At 30.6% G+C, this 25481-nt stretch overlaps 2 protein-coding genes and 1 long non-coding RNA gene across 3 annotated transcripts; 2 read left to right on the top strand and 1 right to left on the bottom strand.

Moving 5' to 3' along the window:
* Window positions 1-12232: 12232 nt before the first annotated feature.
* Window positions 12233-13256, top strand: LOC123903883. The gene is made up of 2 exons (XR_006808207.1): window positions 12233-12632; window positions 12727-13256. It is a non-coding gene; the product is annotated as an uncharacterized LOC123903883 (long non-coding RNA).
* Window positions 13257-15470: 2214 nt separating this feature from the next.
* LOC123903882 (BTB/POZ domain-containing protein At1g67900-like) lies at window positions 15471-19529 on the bottom strand. Its single transcript, XM_045953568.1, has 4 exons — window positions 19025-19529; window positions 18858-18927; window positions 17318-18589; window positions 15471-16156 (listed from the first exon to the last, which is right to left on the bottom strand). Exons 1-4 carry the CDS (start codon window positions 19081-19083, stop codon window positions 15650-15652), a joined length of 1908 nt encoding a protein of 635 aa, XP_045809524.1. The 5' UTR covers window positions 19084-19529; the 3' UTR covers window positions 15471-15649.
* Window positions 19530-20334: 805 nt separating this feature from the next.
* On the top strand, window positions 20335-23172 carry LOC123904334. Its single transcript, XM_045954008.1, has 2 exons — window positions 20335-21057; window positions 23098-23172. Exons 1-2 carry the CDS (start codon window positions 20335-20337, stop codon window positions 23170-23172), a joined length of 798 nt encoding a protein of 265 aa, XP_045809964.1.
* The last annotated feature ends 2309 nt before the right edge of the window (window positions 23173-25481 follow it).

Genomic DNA, 25481 nt, shown 5'->3' with positions numbered 1-25481 from the left:
AATCCTCTGCTATTCATGTTTCTTACAGCTACAACCAGTCCATCAGATCATTCGTGTACATGAAAAAAATCCTTCTTATTTTCCTTTTGGGAGGGACCCATAGAATAGAACACACCAAAGTCCTTAATTGAAGACATGTTTTATCAAGCATGCACCAGCATATCCCGGTGCAGATATCTTTTCAGGATACGCTCTCTGCGTATTTTTTCTATAATTCTTCTAATTCTATAGCGACATTCTTTTGAATCTTTTCTACTCTACTGTTATATATATTTTATCCGTTCCAAAATATAAGTAAAATTTGGTCAACTAAAAGAATATATTTGGTCCAAATTTTTAACTAAATACATTAAGTTTTTTTGATTATTTTTGCTTATATTTTGAGACCGAAGGAGTACTAACTTCAAAATAAGTCAGACTTTTATTGTCACGTGATTATATAAACACACTCACATGATTTTTTGATTATTTACAAAATAATTAAAAGAATAAAATAAATAAATAAATATTGTGATGTGACTAAGAAAATTATATTTGGTCACGTGACCACATAAGAATAATTTCAACCGAATACTATACTAATTTTAATTATAAGTAAATATTTGTATTCTTTAGATTATTAATGTATAGTAATTATAGATTATAAAAAAAGTAATTATATTTATAGAATATATATACATCAAAATATAAATTAAATATATATCAATTATTTAATAAATTTTGAAAATAAATATGTGTAATAATTAAAGTCAGAGGGAGTATTTTTCTTTTCAATTGTGTTATTTTAACATTAAAATATTGACTCAAGATCACTTTAATAAAATAATAAACGATCTCGAGACAGACAATGCTTCAATTGTGAAAGCTATCCACAAAAGAAGTTATCCTAGACTCTATTGGGGGATGCTAGCGAGAAAGATTAGAGAAGTTATGGAAAAAAAACCCCAAAATCTCTATCTAATGGATCAACAGGAACAAAAACACGGTGGCTCATGTGTTAGCAAATTGGGCTGAAGTTGAACCCAACAAAACTTACCCCCCCCCCCACACACACATTGTAGGCGATATCCAAAAAGATATGATGCCATCTCATGTTTCTTCTGTTTAGTAATATACTTCTTTTTGAATCAAAAAAAAAAAAAAAACTGAATTAAAATTCTACCATGAGAATTAAACATCGTTAAACTCCCTAGGGAGAGCTTTGCCATTTTTTGTGGTTCTATTACACGCAGAGGATATCTAAATCATATAAAAAAATTATAAAATATTGACACAGTATAAAGTAAAAAGATGAAGAGACAAAAAAAAAAGGAATTTAAATTTAGAAAAGATCATAAGATTTAAGAAATTTTAGGTTAAGAAGGAGAATAAAGATGCAAATGAGAAACCACATAAAAGTCATAAAAATGCAATGTTTTTACCATGGAGTCGACAAGGTAGGGTTGCTAACTGTGAGATAAAAATGCACGCGGTTCGATTTTGAGTATAAAAGGCATCCTAACCGCCAGGGACGAATTTAGTGTGGGGGTAGTGGGGTCAATTTATTTTTAGTTAATACTAGTATTATTTATGCAATGTGACCCCATATACCTGGTATTATCGTTTTTATATAGTCAATTTATTACACTATAACAAATATAAAATTAATAAGACTAATTTATAATACTAATGAGTAGCTTAAGAGTATCGACTAATAAACCAAAATAAGTAATTTTGTATAAGAAAATGTTAAAATTATATAAATAACAATTTATATTTTTTTAAGTTATAATTTAAGAGATAAAAATGCATGCGGTTCGGTTTGGTTTTTTAAAAAGTCATCCAAACCAAACCAATGCGGTTAGAGTTGGTTTGGTTTGTAAGGTTGATCACGATATAAAAAATATGAGATTTTAATTTTTTTTTTTTTTATTGTTTACATATGATACAATATGCATATACAGAAATTGATACATAATAACTTATTTTTAATACCAACAATATATTTATCGATTGCGTGAAATGATATGTTTTGACAGCCTATTGTTTTATGGACTCAATTTGAGTTGATTGCTAATAGTTGATAGAGGTAAGTTATGTATTGCGGTTTGGTTTGGTTCGGATTTCTAAAATAAAAACCGCAAATCAAACCAAACCGTGCGGTTTGGAAAATAAATGATGTGCGGTTAAAACTTTATAAATGCGGTTTTTTGCGGTTTCAATTTGGATTAGTTCGGTTTGTGGTTACTTTTGAATTGATTTGGATATGATCACCCCTACCACAAGGTACAAATTTGCTAAAGCTTGCAAAAAAGGAAAAACTTCAATGATGGAAAAATTCAGGTCAAATGCAGTCTAATTCAACCAAATCTAAGAAGCTTAGATTGAATGCGCATAAAAGATATTCAGTTAAGGAGGAGTTTTGAGAATAATATGCATAAATATCTTTTGAAGATTTTAGATTAAATTTAGTTATATATATATATATATATATTTTTTTTTTTTTTTGGTACATAATTTAGTTTATATTTAAAATAAGAATTTTAGTTTATAATATTTAAAATTTGTTTATAATTTATAGGATTAGTTTATTATTTAAAGTATGATTTAGAAATTTGTAGCTCTCTATCTATCTATCTATCTATATATATATATATATATATATATATATATAAAGTCATATAACTATGAATAATAATGAGAATTAGAAAGAGAATACGAACAATAAAAATATGTGAGTATTTTCCTTATAACACTATATCTCATGAGAGTTTTGTCGTATAAAAATATATCCACCAAATTCAGCAATACAAAATTACAAAAACCATATCAAAGCCTAAAGAGAAAAATTGCACGAAAATAACTCGGGAAATAGAACTCCATTACATAAACTAAGCACAAATGCTCAAACTCAATTAAAGATTCTTCATAATATGTAACTCCTATTAAAGCACAACCTAATGCAGACAAGGCGTCAACAACTTATTATATTTGCAATAAACATACAATGATACGAACATTCCAATCTCCCAACAATAAACCCCTAATTCTTCTGATCAACTTTCTACCATCAACATTTAAATCAAATTTAAAGAAATTAAACACATGGAACCATTAATCGATCTGTAGACTTATAATTGAACACACCTCAAAATATTATCAGTTATAAGTCTATCTACAGGACAGAAAGGCACTTTAAGTGAGTGAGTTTCTAATGACTTATAATTTCATCCATGTATAAAAGAAAATATTGAAATATAAAGTAAGTTCATGCAAAAATGGAGTGGAGATGGCCGGAATACCTGGACTATATCGAGTACAGGATTGAGGCTCTATTTTTCCCTCCATCAAAGATTTTTCAAATCTCGTTGGGTCAAATAGTTTGTCTACCGCAACTACATTTTTTTATTGCCATTTATCTATGTACACTTCTTCGTTGAACTTGAACATCTATACGTCTGTTTAATAATTTAAATTCCATAATGAATAGTACGTAGTACTTAATTAATAGTTGAGGGAAAATGAAACATAATAAACCATGAATCGCTGAACATGTATGATAAATTAAATTCCCATAATGAATAGTAATACTTAATATATTGGAGGGAAAACATAAATAATAAACCGTGAAAATGGAAAAATTGAGATGAGTATAGAAATGGGTCACGGTTTGGTCCACATGACCAGCTGAGAGGAATTGTTGAAGGCTTTATTAGAATATTAAAAATAGTCTTCAACAAAAATAGTGTAAAAAATCATTATAAAAAAAAATTGTGTAAAAAATTCTCTACTAAAAAAAAAAATTGTGCAAAAAATTCAAAAAAAAAAGTTCTCTATTTAATTTATAAATACTATAAAAAAATAGTCATCATTATAAATAACATTCAACATAGATATATTCTAATTATAAATAATCAAAAAATTACGTGAGTGTATCTATATAGTCATTTGACCATGGATGTTTTGCTGGAACTAACAACTTCTTGCATAACTTAAGAAGTAAAAAAAAATGATTTTTTTTTACCATGATATTGGTATGAAGTTTTCACTGTCGTTAGCAATAACTAATCTCCGCCGAAGAATCTATGGGGCACACAAGGTGGATTCTCCCCTCCAAACTGAATATTCTCCATACACATAAATCAAACCTCTGACCACATGCTTAGATCGAGACTCTTACCACTTGTATAAAATCATTGTTGTTTTACAATATTTCTTTTTGGGTAAATAGGGTTTTACCCCCCTGCAAAAAAAAAACTTGGGATTACCCCCTGCAATATGAAGATTCTCTCTTTTTACCCCCTGCTTGACAACTTGGCATAGAATCTTTATTTTTTATGAGGTGGCATGTATATGTGGCATTTATTTCATTTTTATTTTTTTAATTTGCACATGTCATTTTTATTATTAAATAAATTGGTGACAAAAATTTTAAAAATTCCACTTAATTAGTTTTTAAAAAAATAAAAAATATTGTGTCAAAAAAAATTATTAAAAATAAAATATGTTAATTCAAAAAGATATGTTAATCCATTGTTTCTAACAAAAAAAAAAAAAAAACTCACAATCTTTTCGTGTAACATAACACAAATCTTTCTCCTTCTCATTCTTCTTCTCAAAACCCAAAATTATTTTTTCTCTAACACAAACTTAGAATTCCAGAATCCTTTTTCTCTAAAATAAAACCTAGAAATCCGCCGAATCACTCCGCCGAATTCGTCGAAACAAATGATTGATGAAGAACAAAGGCAGGAACTAGGAACCGGATTTCCTATAAAGGCAGAAACTGGGTTTTTGAATTTATGGGTTAGGGATTGAATTGATGGGATGAAGAATTGGGAAGAAGAATTATGTTTTTGGGTTAGGAAGAAATTGAGTTGTTGCAAAGGGATGAAGAATAGAAGAACAAAAGAAATTTATGATTATGTTTCTGGGTTTACCGAGATTGATTTTTGGAAGAAAAAAAATTGGGTTTTTTTTGGATTGTTATTCTTGGTGGTGTTGATGATTTTGTTGATGTTGTTGTTCTTGGTGGTGTTGATGTTGTTGTTCTTGTTGAATGATGAAAGTTATTGTGGTAGGGATGAAGGGGAAATTAGAAAAGAATTTATTATTATTTTTTTTTTAATTTTTAGTTTATTTAATAATAAAAATGACATGTGCAAATTAAAAAAAAATTTTAAAAAAAAATTAAATGCCACATATGCATGCCACCTCATAAAAAATAAAGATTCTATGTCAAGTTGTCAAACAGGGGGTAAAAAGAGAGAATCTTAATATTGCAAGGGGGTAATCCCAAGTTTTTTTTTGCAGGGGGTAATGCAAAATTGGCTTATTTTGCAGGGAGGTAAAACCCTATTTACCCTTTCTTTTTATATTTGCAGTATCATTTAAATTTGTCAAAAAAATAAATTAATTCTTAAAATTTCTTCTATATGTTGTATATTTTAAAAAAAAATGTATTAATTAGGTGTTTGTCAAAAAAAATGTATCTTACTTTCTTTAATTTATTTATTAATTAACGTTGCATTGCAGTTTATATGTGTCACCGTTTGTTTGCGTCCTACCTTGTTGGCCATATATACCTCTTAGAGATCCAAAAATAAGGGAATTAGATTTCCAGCAGTAAAGTTTCCTGCAGTTTTTACACAGTTTTAGTTTTAGACCGTTCGATCTGAGATGTACGGCTGAAATTATTTTGAATGATTTTATAATTTATTAATCAGAATCGTCTGATCAGTAATCAATGGTCAAGTTTTACCGTAGAGAATCTTGATCCATAAATAAGCAAGCACCCCTACCATTCTAAAATCATGCTATCTCTGCTACTCTCCTAAGTCCTAACCAAATACTATAAAATCTCACATTCTGCCAAACTCACTGTTTTGGTCATCACTGCTTTGTGTAATACGTGGTGCATGCCTACTCCTACACACCTTTGTACTTTTTGTTTAAAGTTTCCGTAAGATTTTTGTCTTTATAATTTTATTTTATTTATTTATATTTTGATTCTTGTTCTTGAAATAAAAGTTAACCAGAACAGAGTTGTATGATGATAAATTGATTTAAATTCAAAAAAATAATGATAAATAGAATATCGTTGAAACTCATATAAACAACTGTCAAGTTTCATGTTTAAATTCTATTGCTAAGATCTTAAAATATCATCAAAAGAGGTGACTGAAATATAAAGTTGGTATTGTTAAAACTTAAAACCCTCACACTTTATAAAGTCACGTACAAATCATCTTACGTCTGATTTGAAACTTCTTAACAAACTTCATCACGTTCAGCATTATTGACTTGTTACATGAATATAAAACGGTGGATGGTCCGAGTCCGACTACCGAAACCTTATAGCAGATGATCCAACAGATCTTGAAGAAACTATAATACCATTTTAGCATCGTAAGATGAAAATTATCTCTACTTTTTAAACTCATGTGCAGACTATCTCTCATCTTATGTGAGACTTTTTAATTGATATATATATATTTTGTAAGACCAAACTTTGATGTTTTTTATTTTGTTAAGTAGTCTATAGTAACTAGAAATTTTATTTTAAAAGTGAATAAATAGAGTGTTTGGAGTTCGAACTCTTACTCCTACACATACAGTGTGCGATATTCCTAACAACTGAACTAAATTCACGAGGATTTGATTTTTTTTAAGGAGATATTAAAAATAAAAGTTGATACCAAAAATAAACTGAAATATCCTTCTGACAAATACCATTATGACAAATACCAAAAATACTAGTAATTGAAAGTATTTAGGATTAATTAAAAATTCAAATATATAAAATAAGTTAGTAATGAAATTGAAATGTCTTGTGTGTTATGGGTAGCATCCAAATATTAATAATGCATGGACACATGATATACGCAAGGATTACTGAGGATGGATATGTATAGGAATTGACATTGATGGAGACTGAGACTGCATCGTAAAAAGGCTTTAGATGAGACAAGTATCCATATACTTTGTCGGTTATATAACTCAGATACCGTGGTCTGTGGAAATTAAAGTGAATCCTTTCTTGAAACTTACCACCATACATAATAACCAACTTTTTTTATTACTACTACAGCTCTTTAGGGGGCCAAAGGCCAAGCTAGCTCTTTATTTTAGAATGGTTTTAATTCGATAAAAAATAGATTTAAACGAAGTTTTTTAGTTCTCTATTTAAAAATTTTATAAGTGATTGTTATAATTGCTTTGAAATCTTGAGTTCAGAAAAACAGGTTCCAAGATTGGTCCCTGCGCTAGGCGCATTAGGTTCTGCGCTAGGCGTAAAACGCGCCCATCATCAGGGTTTGGTTCTGCCCTTGGCGTGGTGTGCGTTTGTCCATTGCGCGAGGCGCAAACCGCACCGGTTAATGTTTGGGAGTGACTGCTTATTGCACGAGGCACGCACGATTTTTATATATAGGCTGCTCGTGATGAAAAGGGTAATTTTAGGCCGAACATAAAGTCTCTTTCATTGATGAGAGGGAGACGCTTTGAGATCCCCATCAATGACATGCAGAATCAAGGTAAGTTTTATGACGGATGAAGATGTTTTTGCTCATTGGGATTTGAGGGAAAGATGAACCCTCAAAGTGAACCGATTAAGACCTTAATTATTGAGTCAAACATAACAACGAGCATGAATCTAGGCCTGGTCTACAAAAGTAAGTCATTTAGAAATTTTGGTCTGGTCTCATAAATTTCATACATTTTTTTTTATTTTAAAATAATGATTTTTAACTTGTCAAAAATAAATAATGATTTTTAACCAAAAAGTGGTGATTTTTTTAATATCCAAAATTTGACCATCTTGTTATGTTTGGAAAAATGCTCTTTAGGCCTCCCATAGTGCTCTCAGACCCCCCATAAATCCAACAATACCCCTGATTTTGGACTTTGTATTATACGATCTGAAGTCAAAACATCTTCGGAATATAAGATTCGAAACGCAGAAACTTTAGCAGAACCGGTACCACCGCACCATCTTCTTATCTTTGAATCTTTATGGGTTATTTGAGCAAGATATGGGGTCAGATGAGCAATTTTCTCTTTTGTTTGTTTCAATGAGCAAGATGGGCCATTTGAGTCCAATAGATCAAAAACTTTTTTTTTCTTGTTGGGCCTTTGAAACCTACTTTTTCTCTCCGTCCATTTGTTGTAAACCAAAGAGTTTATTTAAATTAAGGATGATTGTTTTCCATCCCGAAATGGCTCACACTAGAAAACACAATACTAAAAGATATTTTTCGCTAAGATTTATATTGTCTTGAGATTTCTCCGAATATGATTTGTACTATAGAAAATATCTTCCTTAGATGGGGGACCGGGGACATGAGGGGAATTCTGATCAATTTAGAGGAGGCGAAGAACAACCATCTAAATCTAAGAATGAAAATAGAGTTTTTGAGCCTTTTTACAAAGTTTCTAAAAAAAATTATAAAATAGAAAAATAATAATAAAAAAGGGAGAAAAATCAAAATGATGTCCTTCCAAAAATAAGTCTCTGTGTTGCGGGACTTGTTTTGTTTTAAAAAAACAATATTTTATGTTGTGATGAAGAAAATATCTGAGACTCAACTTGGTTTAAATTAAAGTCTTTGCATACTGTCAAAAAAATAAATTAAAGTCTTTGCACATGTAAGTTTTCATTTGTCAGCATGTCTCAAATATAAAGAAGGTAAATATTAGTTTTTTTTTTTTTTGATGAAAGGTAAATATTAGTTGATGATTTCTACTGGAGAAGGTAAATATTTCTTATCTTTTACCTTTTATTATAAACTTGTTCTTAACTTTCAACTATTGAAGTCAAAGGGTTGTAATTATCTAATGTAGCAAGGGATGGAGATATAAAATGTACCCAGTATGTAGGGTGTAGTTAGTTAACATTCCCCTAAGGCTTGTAAGTTGCAAATTAATGGGCTCAGTATGTTGTTGGGCGAGACAAGAAATAGGAAAAGGCCCAATAGTTATGATTACTGAACCTAGGCCCCAGCTAATTTCCTAAAAGTACCAATAAATTATGATGTTTTCTCTCCCCACCTCCCATGAATCTTTTATACCCCCAATATTTCAATTTTGCCCTTGCAGAAAAATTCGGTTCGCAGAAACCAAATTTTTACTAGTGCAAATTCAGAGTAAATTTCGGTTTTTAGAAATCGAAATTTGTTTTCAAGGCAAAAAAAACTTCGGTTTCTACGAACCGAAGTTTTTTCAAGGGCAAAATTGAAAATTCAAGGGGGATAAAAGATTCACGGGGGGTGGGAAGAGAAAGCATCATAAATTATTTTACAAAATTAATTAAAGGGATCAACTAACCACATTATGGGCACTTGACAAAAAAAAATTGGATTTAATTTAAATACACCGACGGTGTAAAATAATTTTACACCGTCAATCAATACCAACCATGTTTTCCGCCACATCACCCCACTTCACCCCACTTTCTTGATATGACATGGCAAAATGGTGGTTGTTTATTGGAGGATCGTGTAAAACTATTTTACACTGTCGGTGCGTATCAATTAAACTCAAAAAAATTTGTGGGCTATAAGTAGACTTTTTAATTTTTTTTTTCTTTTGGTCAATAGTTTAGTGATTAAATTACATACTATAAAAGAGAAGAAGTGAAAAATTTGGACAAGATGATTTTAACGCACTTTACTAACATAATAAATTATTTTTATATTTATGCAACAAATTGTAGAGATCATCTATATATGTTATAAATATTTCATCGAATGACCAATTTTGTAAAATATGCATCTTTGAAAACGTTAGTGAGCGCCAGTTCCCGTGAGTTTAACTTATTTGACAGAGAAATTATATTATATATGTAGGGGTCAAAATTCGAATTCTATACACCAATCTTATTCACTTTAACGGTGAAATTTATCGTCATTAAACTACTTGACAAAAAAAAAAAACCTTAGTGAGCGTGGTGTGATATCGTACCGTAATTTAGATCCTCCTTTTCTCTTTGGTTTTTCTGTATATTTGTTTCAAAGTAATTAACTATTGTCTTGATATGGACTTTAACCTTATTCTTTTATCCTTCCATCTTCTTTAAAAAAGATAAGGATAAGTGTAAGAGGAGGAAAAAAAAACCAAAAAATAAAAAGAAGAGAGAGAAAATGTAAGAGATAAAAACAATAGTAAAAGATAGTAAAAAAAATCAAAAGTGATTGAAGGAGAGGATCCAAACAAGTTTGATATATGCTGAATGTAGTGAGAGAAATCATCTCAATTGTATGACGAATTAATATGATTGGCTATTTAACACCTTTGTGGTGATATCAAATAATTTTCTTACCGTCAACCACTATGTAGGGACTTCTTTTCTCATCTATGCTTGAATTTGTGATTCTTAAAGCCTTTTCTATTTTAAATCCTTCTCCTAAAGCTCCTCATATTAAAGAGGTTATACAGTGCTATATTTTCAATGATAACTCAAAACTTACACATATCTGTAGAGCTCATTGAGGCTATGAATGTTATTGAGATAGCTTAAAAAAAAGGGTTGAGTATCTATTTGTTTAGAAATAGACTCTCAATTGGTTACTCGCTTTTAAGAATCATGGTCTTGTTCCTTGGAGATTAAGAAATAGGTGATTTTTTTTTTTTCAAACAAAGAAAAGTAAACCAAGTTAAAAAAAAAATAAAAAAATTGAATTGTGTTGATTTAACTAAGGTGATTGAATTATGTGATTGAATTGTGTTGATTTAACTAAGGTTTAATTACAGTTTTGATTTCCATATTTTCACCCACTCACGAAATTGGTCCCCTTATTTTAAAATCATCCAATCTTGGTCCATTTATTTGATTTTTGTACTTAAAAATAGTAATTTAACATATTTTAAATGACGTGACATACAACTTATTGATATTGAATAATCAAATTAAAGTCATGAAATTATAAGAAAACTCATTAAAAACTTCGCTTTCTATTTAAGAAATTATATGTTTTTGTAATTTAATTAGTGAAAGGTAAATAATTAATCAACCTAGATGAATCTACATTATCAACTTGTATGGCATATCATTTAAAATATATTAAATCACAATTTTTAAGTATATAAATTTGATAAAAACACCAAATCTAGGAGATTTTAAAATGGAGAGATCAATTTCATAAGTAAGTAAAAATAAGGGAATCACTTCTTCAAAAAAAAATAAAAATGAGGGAACCAAAATTGTAATTAAACTTGTCACTAAGAACGTGTATTTTACTGTTTCTCATATCCTTAGACAATACAAGTTACAACCATTGTGGTGTATTTAGAGTCTGTTTGAGAAGACCAATAAGCTAGCTTATAGTTTTTAGTTTATAAGCTAAAAATTATGTTTGGTAACAACTTTTAAAAAAGAGCTTATAACTTATTTTTCAAACACTATTTCAAGTAGCTTATGAGTTTATAGCCTATTATTTTTTCTTCCAATTTTACCCTTATTATCTTACTTGAAAAAATTAAATATTAATTAAACATATCTTTTTTATGTCATTTCATACTTATAAGCTAGTTCAACCGCTAATTTTACCAAACACTACAAATTCAGTCAACTAGCTTATTCGCTATAAGCTAAAAGTTAACTTATAAACTATTCATTATAAATCCATCCGCTATAAACTAACTTATCAACTATCCACTATATTTTACCAAACAAAACCGCCGCCATAATATATAGTTGCTCTAATTCCATACTCACCTCAAGATATTATGTTATCTCATAGGCCTAGCCAATCAACCAGATAACAAACCCCAAACAAAATGATTAAAGGATTCATATAGCTACCACAATAGCCGGGGTTAATTGGCATCTACTTTATACAAATTTCATTGTAAGGAAAATGAAACATCATTGTATATAACAAGTGTCACATATATGGTGATCGACCCTAGGTGCAATGATCCAAAGTTGTTATCCATCTTTTTTGATCAATGTTGTCTTTTATCTCTAATTCTCATAAAAAGATTCTACTATCTTATCCATTAAGATGTGCATATACGATATGCTACTAAATTAAAAATTGAGTCCTACACAAGAAACAAAAGTAAATTAACACCCACCCCAATGTATATGCCATCACAGGTGTGGGTAGTGGGGGACCCTCCGCATATAGAGCTTTCTTTTGCATCATGATTCAATGAAACTCCACATGAATAAAGAAAAATAATTGATCATGGAAAATTTAGTTGATGATATAATTCCATGTCCCTAGTAGTTGAGAGAATCATATCATATCATGTATTATTAATTCCAAAAGTGGTCAAAATTTTTTGTTAGGGTGGGGGACTTAATAAAATAGAGTACATTTTTCATACCCGTGACTTAGAAAAAAAGAAAACTTAATCTTATATCACTGAGAAAAACTTCCCTGTTGTAATTGTGTTGACGCAGTTACGGTGTGAATCATCCAATTTAAGTAAATGATCAAGATTATTTTAGTATATGTATAATTTAAACCATCTAATATAAAATTAGTGGTCGAGATTAATTACAACGTAAAAATGTAGAATTTTTCCGTGGTAGCAAATCCATACCATATCATTGCATGTGTCATTTCTATCTCTATCACTAAATTCACCCTCTAGTGAAAATTATTCCTCTTGCTTCAACTTTTAGGCCCTTTAAGACCCTTTTCAAAGTGAGGTTCAAATATATCATATTCATATATAACATGGTATATTGATTAGGGAAAAAAAAAAGTGTCTCATTTAATCGTAGTTTCAAATTTTCAGGTATTGAAGAGGAAGAAGAGAAAGTGGAAAGATGACAACAAAGGATATGAAAGTTCAAATTTCAACAAGAAATGATGTGATGCAAGAAGGTGGTGTCTTGAGACAGCCAAGTATGAACAAGAACAATTGTTTATGTTCTCCAACAACACATGCTGGTTCATTTAGGTGTAGGTTACATCGTACACCTAGTCTCCAAAGGACAAAAAGTATGGAGTCATCATCATCTACTCATGGTTCTATGGTTGATGCTAATGGTGATGCTAACAAGGATTAGATAATTTAGTTATAGTTTATCTTTATTAAATTGAGTGTTAATTGTTATGATGTTTGTGTAAACTCTTTCTTTTTTTGGTAAGTAAAAGTTTACGAGAGTCGAGTCCTGAGGCTAACCAGGTCAAACCGTCAAAGTAGGCCTGGCACGCGATGGTATGAGTCAGCCTGACTCCTTACCAACTGAACCAACTTCTGTTGGCCGTTACATGTTTTACTTGTGTTGCATTTTAATATTTTATCAACTATTTTCTCCTTTATGTTGTTTTTTGTTTTGGTGATAGATAAATAGTAGCATCTTATGTAAGGCAATATTTATCTAGTGGAATGGTTGTGGAAATCTGTCTCCTTAGGTAATAGTTTGAGATTGTTTCAAAATTAATTTGGTCTCTCTCTCTCTATGCATTATAGGCCATAATGTGAGCTTGAAATTTGTAGATGAAATTTTGCACCTTTTTTCTTTCAATTTTTATGTTTTGTTTAGAAGGATTAGCTATAATTTATACCCTAATGATAAAAACTTATGATTTGAGAGTTTTATCAACAATTCACAACCAACATATTTTTGGATTTTATCAACATGGCTAGGTATGTAACAAGTCAGTTTGGTTCAGTTTCTGGAAGAAAATATCTGGATCGATTAAAAACAGTCGTGTTCGGTTATTGCAACAGCATATATCCACACAAGAAAACACTATTTGCAGTTTAGACGATTAATTTCACAAATAATCACAGTTACCGTTACAGTCACATTACAAACCTTGACACTACGAACAATTGTGGCCAGATGCGGTTAATGCCGCTCAATCACAGTTATGGTCATTCTTTAAAAAATCTAGTTACAAGTTCAAAAATAAAATTCTGTGACAATCTTTTATCTGGATTTTAAATTTTGAATTAGTCCTAGTGGAACAGTGTGCCATCAAAATGAATAAATACATTGGATTTGATCCTGTTAATGTGTTTGAAGGAACATTTTATAAATGCAAATCAATGAAATTAATTTAGTTAGTATATTGAGTTTGAAGTGAAGAGATTTAATATTGATAGACATTTGTACTCCCAAACTTAGTTTGATGTATAACATGTTGAATATTTTTCAACTTGCAAAGGCGTGGACTTGAGAAGCTCAACCTAAATATCAATCAGACTTTAGCAGCATAAGTCCAATGTATAGACTGAGGTCAGGCCCAATAAATTGGCACAATCAGATTAGGCCGGGTTGACAAGGCTAGGCAAAAGACACGACCTCAACATGTGAGACGCTTACCAAAATACTAATCTAAAGTGGCTCGTGCTCTTATATACCTAAGAGCACGAGCCAGGTGCACAACCTCATGGATATTGGGGAACAGAATCGTAATTTCCACCCCGACTACGTGTCAATGGGTCCAAAAGCAAGATAAACACTATCAGATCAAGCAATCATAAGAGCGGAGCTTATTGCAGCTCGGAGGGTTAAAACTACTATAAAAGGGGGCTCGCCTACCTGGTATACTTCCTCTATATCTCACTTAAACTTTGCTCTTCACTCAGTCTTATTTTGGCATCAGAGTGTCTTTGTAAGTACCCCTCCACTTTCGAGAATGAAACAATTATCCATAACTACAAGAGACTTTGACACTACATCTCCACTCAAAATCTTAAGTAATCGGGTATATGAGTCGTCACTCGTCACATTTCTTATACATCATCATTCACCTAATTCATTGTCGACGTGGGACTACCAACTATTCAAACTTCAACCAACAATAATTTAGAGATATTATACAGAGAGACAGAGAGGAACAATGACTTCAGAGCTTCAATTATTGTTAGACAAATTTATGCAGTACTGCTGAAAAGATTTCCCTATAAAAGGAACACACATAATTGACTTTACAGTACTTTTTTCTTAGGTTAGTCAATACAAATAAATAGGTATATCAAGAAGTTTATTTGAAAAGAACCATACACAAGTCAAGTACTAGTAGATCAATTACACCAACTAGTTTTTATTTTAATTTCTCTTAGTTATATAAATAATGCTATTTAGAATCAAACATATCATATCAATGCAGATCTTATTCTTTCTTGTATCAGAATCAAATCTGTATTGTACATCATCTTTAATACAGATTATCATATATTACTGTTTTAAGAGTATGATTGATCAAGTAAGGTACAATAAATACATGTTGAACCTTAAATTTATGTCACAATATAACACTTCAAATCATAATAATAGGTGTATATTGATTCATTAAGGACAATATTATCTATGTGGATACAAATACATAAGACAAATGTAATCAGATTTTATTACAGTATTGAATTATGTCAGACACATGAAAATACCAAATTTTTTGTCAAGACATAAGTGTTGCAGATTTGTAGACAAACACAGCAACATTGGCCCCATGATTTTGTCACTGACACCTAAGATTCTTATTCATATATCAACTTTTCATGACATGAAAATTAATCACCAAAGATTTTTCTTCAAAATTATTATTATTATAGGTTACATCAACAATGCACATACATTAAGAGATTCTTGGATTCTCCTACAAGTTACAATGCTTTTTTGCTTAAAACAAAAATAGAGTATATGTAATATACCCTCTAAATTACCCTTACCAACATTAAAACTAACATAATAACTCAAAATTATTCAATTTTTTTCAGTAGTAGTTCTATTAGTAGACCATAATTTACTAAGCATTTTCTTAGGCTGTGTAGGAAGAGCACAAATGGACTTAAATTTAGAGTTTCTTCCAATTCCATCATCATTTACCAAACCATTTTCATCAAATTCATCATGATCTTCAGCTAGCTTCATTCTTAGTGTTGAAGATCTTGATTTTGGTGACTTGAAGTTAGAAACACTCCAATTATCTTCACCTTGAATACTTGTAGTAGTGCTTAATTGTGTTGTTGTATGTTTCGATGGATCAATACCGTGTGTTGTAAGCAAAGCTTTGATATTGCTTTGTAATTCTGTTACTTTTCCACCTGATGCTGCTGCTCTTGCTTGTTCAAAGAAGAGAACTTGGACAACTACTCTTAATGGAAGTAGTTCATTTTGTGCTGCATGCATGCATGCTTCCATTGAGAGTTTTTTGCAGTCAAGAATTCTGCATAATCTTTTTCTTTCACTCTTGTTTAGTTCTGGATGAGCCTGCATGTTTTAAGTTAAGAAACACATAAATTTCATTACTAATAATAACTTACTTCCTCCGGTCTCCTATATAAGCAAGGATTCATTTTTCAGGTTCATTAAATAACTTATGTATCCGTATTTAATGGGGTCTTAAATTTATGTATTCATGTAGTCAGCACATCGATGGTTGTTGGATCGAGACCGAAAGGTACAGAAAGCAAGTATATTTAGAGTTTTTAAAAACTCTAAAATGCCAAGCTTGATATTTAGACCGTTCAATCTTGATCCAACGACTACTTATGTACTGAATGCGTAAATGCACGAGTTTTTACTTCCATGACCTAATTTATTTTAGTACTATATTAACTGAACTTGAAAGCCGTCCGAAGTAGGTAGGTTGGTTTGTAGATAAGGGATACCGATGGAGTTCTAAGTAGAATGTCTGGAGTTCGATACCAGGAAACTAACATAACCACTAATTTAGTAACATTTTCCTATAAAATAAAACTGAACTTTAAAGCCAGACATGTTACATCATTAGAGTTCTTGAAATGGAATTTAGCTAAATGAGTGAATGGACAAAATCTGTCATGGAAAATTGAATAGACACAACTATCAGTTCATGTGAAGGACATAGTAGTAGAACTATGATGGACCTCTATAACTGTTTTGACAGGACATTTTTTCCTCATGTTTTTATCCAAATGAATTCAGAAATACTTGAATACACACTGCAACTGTATCAGTCATAATATGGAGGGAGTCAGGCTAAATTTTTTTGTGGGTCAGTCTACACCTAACCTCTAATAAATGTTGAATAAGACAATTTTTTAAGGTCAAGAGAGTTGGTTATCCACTAGTTCTGAATCATATCCTAAATTTTGAAAGTGAAGTATGAATAAGTAGTTCCTAAACTATTATTAATTCGTCAAGTGAACCGGCCTCCTCAGTTGCTTTAAAAATTCGAGAGAGAATAATAGTTCAGAGACCAACTTGATTGAAAGTAGTTTAAGGACTACTTATTATATTTCTATAGTTCAGGAACCAAATCGGAGAAAAAGTGATTGTATAGAGATTAAATTAATGGTTTATTTTTTATTTTTTTACATATTTTTATCATGGAATATTATGGAGTGACTTAAAAAACACAATAAATATTTTGTAGGAAATTTTTTTTACCTTGAGATAAATGTCAATGGCTCTATAGAGATCATCATGATCATGTCTTGCAAAATCTGGTATAATATCAGCAAGGGCAATGAATTTAGACAAAGAAAAATTCACATCTCTTGCAACTTCTTGAAGGTACCTATCCACAAGCTTTGCAACCTTCAATTTTGAACTATGAGATGCTGAAGATGATCTTCTACTCTCTTGTAATTCAAAGTTAATATTCTCCGCGGAGCGAGACCGCCTTCTTTCAAATGTGTTCAAGGATTTTTGAGGGCTAGTTGGAGGACTTTGTCCTTGTAACATGAATTGTTCCAATATAGTCATCACCAATTCAACATCATAGACAGTCTCATTTGTATATGAAAGTGAGGGTATCAATAGATCATTCACTGTGGCTTCTTCCAGTTGAAGTCCCACCCTTCTTGCTAATTCCATCTTTGAAGATGAAGAAGCATTGAGAATATTTGATGCTTTCAAGAGTTTCAAAAGAAAGCTACAAGAAACAGCGCCTTTTTCGGTTGGAAGCAAGCTTACTATTGACTCCAAAAGCAGTCTATGCTTTGAAGTTATTTCACTGGCCGAGTCATCTAATTCAGACTCGGCTAGTGAAACATTCTTCTTTCTATTTCCATTCTTGGAAATATTTGGTAACCATCTAGATGCATAAACTTTCAATGCATCACCAATGAGATTTGAAGGAACTTTGCCACCAGATTTGATTGCTATCATGGTTCTCCAATAAAGGTCTATGCTAAGTTCTGCTAAATCTTCAGCCCACCATCCTTTACTTCCTGATTTGGTTCTCAAACTTTCTGTGTCATTGCAAGATATATCATCTCTCACCCTTCTAGAATGACTATGTGACAAACTCACTTTTGTAGGGTGCCTCAAGACTTTCGACGCAATAGTTTCAATGCATCTGCTGGTAATTCCTAAGTCTTCAGACCACAAATGCAACGCTTTTGTGGTCTGAAGACTCACTATGGTATCCTTCCAACCATGGAGGATACAAGAATTGAAAAAAATCTCAAGCTTGTTAATCAAGTTTCCTTTCTCAACTTCTTCAGTCATTTGAAGATATTCAGCAGCACATCTTGCAGCTACAATGTTGTAAGGACTCAAAGTAATGGTGATTCCATAGCAGAACTTAGCACATAACTCAAATGCTTCCACTCCACCAGGAAAATCAGGAAGTTGGACTATTTGGTGATGAGATGAATCAGGAGGTGATTCTGAGCATAATCTTTGCAGACATAAGCATTTCGACAGCAGGGGAAACTGAAAATCATCGGCACGAACTTCATATAAGTTACCAAATTAAAAACAAAGACTTACAAACACAGACACCAGACACAACACACAACATTGATACTAGTATGACTTGACACATAGTAATTTGAGAAAAAAATTATTAAATGTAACTACATATATCAGTGTTGTGTCGTGTCAAACACATGACAAACTTTCAAGTATATACAATTGAAAAATAAAAACATTAAGATGGTTGGTTAATCACTTGATGAGTCTATACTTTCAAGAAAAATACCTTGTGAAGAAGATATCTACTTCCCCTTACTTGAATTATAAGGTCACTAGAAACTTCAGAAGAGATAGTCCTGCATAAAAAGTAAAAACACTCATGTTATAAAAACTATAGAAACAAAAAGTAGATACATAAAAAAAAATCAATTATTTTGATGTTAATGTCTTAACCTTATAGCTTCTGAAGTATAGAAAGTATCTGGACGAGATCCAAGTTTCATGAACTTCATGATTATCAAGTTTTTCTTACCTTCTAAAAATCATGTGCTACACCAAAAACACAAGTTGCATAATTGAGTGTAGTACTAGTAGCTAGTAAAAGAAAAAAAAGTACAATACAACACAAATACCAAGATGAAGAATCTTTATTTATTTGCTAACAATGAATGAATATTTATTTTTTGTGCTAAGCAAGTTCAAGTGGACACTAGATGATGATATATACTGAACCGACAGAGTTATTTATCAGAGTGTGTGAGTGAGGATTTCAAGAAAATTTGAGAAATATAAAAGAAAAGCAAAGATAGAATTTGTTTGGTGGAGAGAAATTTGGAAGAGGAAAGGAAAGGTAAAGCAAGAGAGGCTTTGTTGTTGTGGGAGCAAAAATAATAATAATACTTAGTTTAAATAGATGACATTAATGGTATGAAAGAAACATACAAAGATCAAGCACACCTAAGTTATGTCCTTTCAGTCAAATAGTTATAACCTTGAGTGATTTTGACATTTTGAATTAAAATATCAACCTATAGTATGTAATTTACTAATTTTACAAAATAACTTCTCTTATAAAAAATTTGAAAAATTCTCTATTATTTTTTATGGCTTTCACCGCCAATTTAATTTGGTCCGGAGGTCAGTTCTAGCATTAAGTGGTTCCAGTCCCCTTCGAATTGTAGTTATGGGGGATCGAACTGTGTTCTTCCTATCAAGTTCAGCGCCAATCACTACTGAACCAACTAACTATTGGTAAATTCTCTATTATTTATGCACATGTTTCGTAATTTTCACCTTTAATTCTTTTCTCTTCTTTTATTTCATCGTAAAGTCAATATCTTTATGTATTACATGAGAATATTTCATTTATACGGTGTACATTAGTGGATTTAGTAGAGATTGATCAAACATTCATTACTTAAATCAATTGATCGAAGTTTTTGAATCGTTTTGGTTTAGGTTTTTGTTTTCTCTATTGTGATTTATTAGTTTGGTTTGGATTCAACTTGAACCAAAGAGAAACTCAAAACAAACTATTAAAATAAATAAAATATGGTCATTATTTAGATTTTTTTTACTGTTATAGCATGACGTTGTAACATATCTCAACCGTATGATATTAAATCAATGATTAAAATATTTTATAATTAATTTTATAGATGTATAATCTAAACCACTTAATCTCACATTACATCCGAGACTATGAGTTCTCTCGTAGCCTATGTCACTATATTGGGTTTACCAACCCAAATTTCTTCTCTAACATGGACGTTTATGATTGGATCAAGATGGGCGCCATCGGGACCCATTCTCTCATTTTCTCAGCAGGTGTCTGGTGGTCTTGGAGACACCGCAATTTGATGAGCCTCAATAACGAAACTTGGTCCTTAAGCCAACTCTCCTTTAACATCAGGTCTATGGTTGAAACTTTCAAGAATTGTTTCACTCTCACTTCTAATGATGGTTCAGTTGATAGATTTATCAAGTGGAATAACAACAATTTCTCTTGTATCATTCTTGATGTTGACGGAAGCTGTCTCGGTTCCCCAGCTCGATCAGGTTTTGGTGGAATCATTAGAAACACTTTTGGTCACTATTTGGCAGGGTTTTCTGGTTACATTCAAGGGTCTTCTGATATCTTGTATGCTGAACTTTATGTTATCTACAAGGGCCTCTTGTTGGCCATAAACATGGGCATTGACGAACTTGTCTGCTATTCAGATTCTTTACACTGTATTAACCTCATAAAAGGCCCCCAAGTTAAGTTTCATATGCATGCAGTTTTGATCCAGGACATGAAGGATTTGATTTACCAAAGTAATGTTTCCCTCTGTCACACTCTTAGAGAAGATAATCAATGCGCAGACTTCTTCGCAAAGTTAGGAGCCTCCTCAAATACTGATTTCATTAGTCATGATTGTCCCCCAGAAGACGTTCAAGATCTGCTCAAGAACGATGCTTTAGGAACTTTTATTCCTAAGAGACTAGTCTTTTTTTTTTTGTCTTTTTTTTTTCTTTTTCTTTTCCCTTATACTCTTTAGCTTTCTTAAAAAAAAACCACTTTATCTCAAACTAACAGTTAAGATGCGTTGGTGTTGCCAATCCAAGTCTCCTGATATTCTCCAATAAGCGGTCAACCATTCATCTAGAAACCGTATCTTATGGGAAAACTATGCAACTTTTTTATATTCCATCAAATTTAATTTCTTATTTCAAAGTAGAATTATATAATATTTGAGTTTTTTTTTTTTTTTTAAATAATCTAATGACTATATGTACACACTGAATATGAAAAAATTAGAGACATTGGAGTTTTAACTTCAATCTCTCTAATAATATCTCTGGTAACAACCAATTGAGCTATTTGTAGACGATTGATATTCGAGTCTCTATTTTCATTCATTTATTTATTATTTGTGAAGCTAGATGGCATTGGCAGCGTGCAATTATAAAAGCAGCTTACACGTGCTTATCCTGCGCCCACCTGCGTCTATATTAATCTCTATTCTCATCATTGTCACTACAAAATTATTGCAAATTTTCCAGTTCCATTTTCTTCTCTACTCGTATAGCATTATTTTAAATGCGATTGTACTCCAATATTATTTTAGTCAAACACTATTTTATTTTACTCCTCCGTCGTACATCTAGAATATTTTTCTCCCTCTCCTTAGGAGAATGTTTTACCTATAATAACATATTTAAAGGAGAACAAAAAAATTAGAAAAAAAAAATGAAAAGAATAATTAGATCAAGTATTACATGAAAATTTGAGGCAAACTTTGATGAGTCAAGTCTCACATTGCCCCTCTCTTAAATAAAGAAGGATGTTAAATAAAATTAATTATTAAAGAAATCTCATTTCTCTTAGGCTCTGTTTGGATTGATGAAATATAATGAAATGAAGCATAACAAAATAGAGTAGAGTGGAAAGCAGAATGAAATAAATCTTTCATTTCATTGTTTGGATATTTTAAAAAGGAGAGGAACAAAATTGAAGGTAAGTGGAAGAAATATGAGATGAAATCTATTTCATCCTATTTCATTCCGTTATTATTTTTCAGATCCAAACAATGAAATATTATTCTATTTCATTCCTTTTCATTTCATTCTATCTCATTCCATCAATCCAAACATAGTCTTAGTGTGGTGAAGCAAGAGGGAGACCAATACTATATATTGAACTTATGTTCTTGGTTTTTAGATGCACTAATCTATATCACTTTAAGTTTAAATATTTGCTTTGTGAGAATATATATAGTTGTACTCGGGTATTGGGGAGTGAGAAAAATATATGTGTTGTAAAAAACCTCAAGGAAAAAAAATATACTAACAATGTAAAATAATTTTATATTGTCAATCGCTAACAATCATATTTTCTACCACATCATCTAACTTCACTCCACTTTTTTTATATGATAAATTGATAGTTTTTTTATTGAATGATCGTGCAAAACTAATTTACACTATCAAGACATCCCTAAACTCAAAAAAAAAAAAAAAATAGAAAAAGAAATGAAAAGAATAACTAAATCTAATATTACATGAAAAGAAATGAAAAGTGTTATGCTTACTAACATGAAAAGTGTTATGCTTACTAACATGATTTTTTTTCCACGAGGTTTTCTACATTTTTACCAAAAAAACCTTAAGACATTAGATTGATGAATCCTTTCACTTATAAATGTTCAATCTTCACTTTTTTAAATAAGATGAGACTTAATTAATTACCAAACCTTACTCATTGTCATCCCTACGCACATTGAAATTTTTCTATCAATGGCTTGTTATGCTTTATTTCTATCCAAAGTTTCTTTACTTCTGTGATGCATTCATTTACATTTATTGCAAATGGTCCAAAAGATTGAAACTGTGCCTATTATTGGGGTGAAACAAAGAAACCTTATTAGGTCGTTTGTTTATGATATGTTTGCGTTTGATTAAGTCATAAAGTCAAACTTTATGGGTGGACATTTAACTTTTTTTGTGTTCTATATGAAAATGGTTAAAATGTGTTAATCTGGCAGTTGAGGGTCATCTTCACACTTTGTTTTAGCTTTGGATTCTCACGAGCAATGACTTATGATTTGTGGTATTTGTGAAATTATTTCCCTAAGTTTGATAAACAATGTGACTAATTAATTTTGTGGACCCTTTTCATTCATAAAATAAAAAAGAAAAACGGCAAGCTATTAGAGTATATTCATATTCATATTCATATTTCATGATTCATGATTGGTAGTACTATCATCAAGTTGTGCTTGTGTAATTTTTATACGAATTTTATACTACATATATGAAAAATTAGTTGGTATAATTATATATGTCAAGAAAAAGTAAGATTGGCAAAAGAGGGAAAAACCCGATTGAAAGTTTAATCATACACTTCATCAATTTGGACAAAGCATTAAGCAGCCCCACATTGTTAGGTTCAGCTATATATAAAAGGATGAACACAATTTAGTTGCTTTTGGTTTTTGTTTTTTTTTTTTTTAACACAAATTCAATTTAATTTTGAATTGTGTTATTTGAATATCAAACTATGAATATTATGTATGTAATATTATATATATTTATTCACCGGTTAAGCCACATTGTGGTAATGGGATTTATAGTAAACTATGTGATTTTAGAAAAACATGCAAAATTATATACTATCTCCGTCCTAAAATATAAGCAAAAGTGAGTCAAATAAACTTGATGTATTTGATTAAAGATTTGAACCAAATACATCCACTTTTGTTAGCCAATTTTTGCTTATATTTTGAAACGGATGGAGTATATGTTTTGCATTTTGAACCCTACAAGCTGTAAAAGGAATATATAGGCATAGGGTATTAACTAATTCTTGATTTACAATTGTGACTTGTGAGGCCTAGCTTTCCAAAAGTTGTTGCTTTGGCCATGAAATGTACGGAAGGGGCGAAAATGGAGAGCTAATATATATAATACATGATTAAAAAAGGAACAAGTACAAAATTCGTTTTCAATTATTATTTTATGATCAATTAACTAGTGGTGTAGTTTATTGTCAGTTTATCTTTAGTTCACGTGTAATTATCTTAAATATATATAATATTAGATATTATTATTTTTTCTCAAGACAATTTTCACATGCAGCTTTATTAGGGTCAAATGCATTCATAATCAAAATTTTAAAATGCATAATTTGTAAGAGTTTAATAACTATGACAATATTTGAGATTATGTTTGGATGGATGATGTTGAAAGGGATGAGATATCTTATTTTTCCTAACATGGGTTGGGTCTAGTTTCATGGATATGTCACACGAAATTAACTGAGTTCTTGAAACGTATGATTTAGAATCATGGATTTTCTCCAAGAATATTGGCAAATGAAAACACAATTTGAAATAACAAGTGCCACCAAGACTCACATCTCTTTGGATGAAGCAAGAACAAAGTTTTTGGGCATTATGCTAGGATGCTAGTGGATATAGATCTTGCAAGGATATTATATGAGGTGATAATGGTAGAAAGAATGGGTTTTATTTTTTATGTGAGTGTTGTTTATGAGAAAATTTCTCAATTCAGACTTTTTTAATTGTCAAATCATTGATCATCATGTCTCTCAATGCAAACGCAGAAAGGCCAGATGCCGAAAGAAAAATAATGTCTCAACCAAATATGAAGAAAAAAGGATCAATAAACAAGAATTGAGACATCTCAAGTCATATTGTTGTACCCTACAAACTATTTAGTTTTAGTTTGTTTTTCATATATGATATATATTTGCCATTAAAAAAAATGTAGGAAGAGGAAGAAGAATTATTCATGGTCTTTTCCATCATAAAAAAAAAGAGTGATATTATATATGTTTGATATTTTACAGGGGTTTTAGTTTTTATACCCCATGATCTTTTTTATTACTATTAATACTATTATTTTTGCTTAAAAAGTTTATATAATATATATATATATATATATATAACATTATTTTTGCAATTTTTAAAAATTGAAATATATATACTAAAATATGGATTTAACTTTCTAAAATCAAAATTGAAATGTATACTAAAATATGGATTAACTTTCCAAAGTCACAATTTCAAATCTATGCTATATATATTACATATACAAATATCTTTTTCTTTTTAAGTAAACACGGTTAAAATATATGCTATATTCCCACCTAGTGAGACATGACTAAATTAAAATTGCAAAATTACGATATTAAAAACTAAAAGTGGGAGGCCATTAAATGCAACAAATAAAAAATAATATATATAGTCAAAATGTGACACTTATTTCGAAACGGAGTATTAGAGATTAAAATAATATGTGGCATGCAATAAATCTTGATGCAAGCCTAGTATTATGATTTGTGTGACAAATGTTTGCAATAGAAAAGACAACTTCTATTATCAATACCGTTACCAATCAGGCAAGT

Source organism: Trifolium pratense, linkage group LG2, assembly GCF_020283565.1.
Source record: "Trifolium pratense cultivar HEN17-A07 linkage group LG2, ARS_RC_1.1, whole genome shotgun sequence".
Classification (NCBI taxonomy): domain Eukaryota; kingdom Viridiplantae; phylum Streptophyta; class Magnoliopsida; order Fabales; family Fabaceae; genus Trifolium; species Trifolium pratense.
Note: the sequence above shows the minus strand (reverse complement) of the source record. Positions and strands in the feature narration are given on the sequence as shown.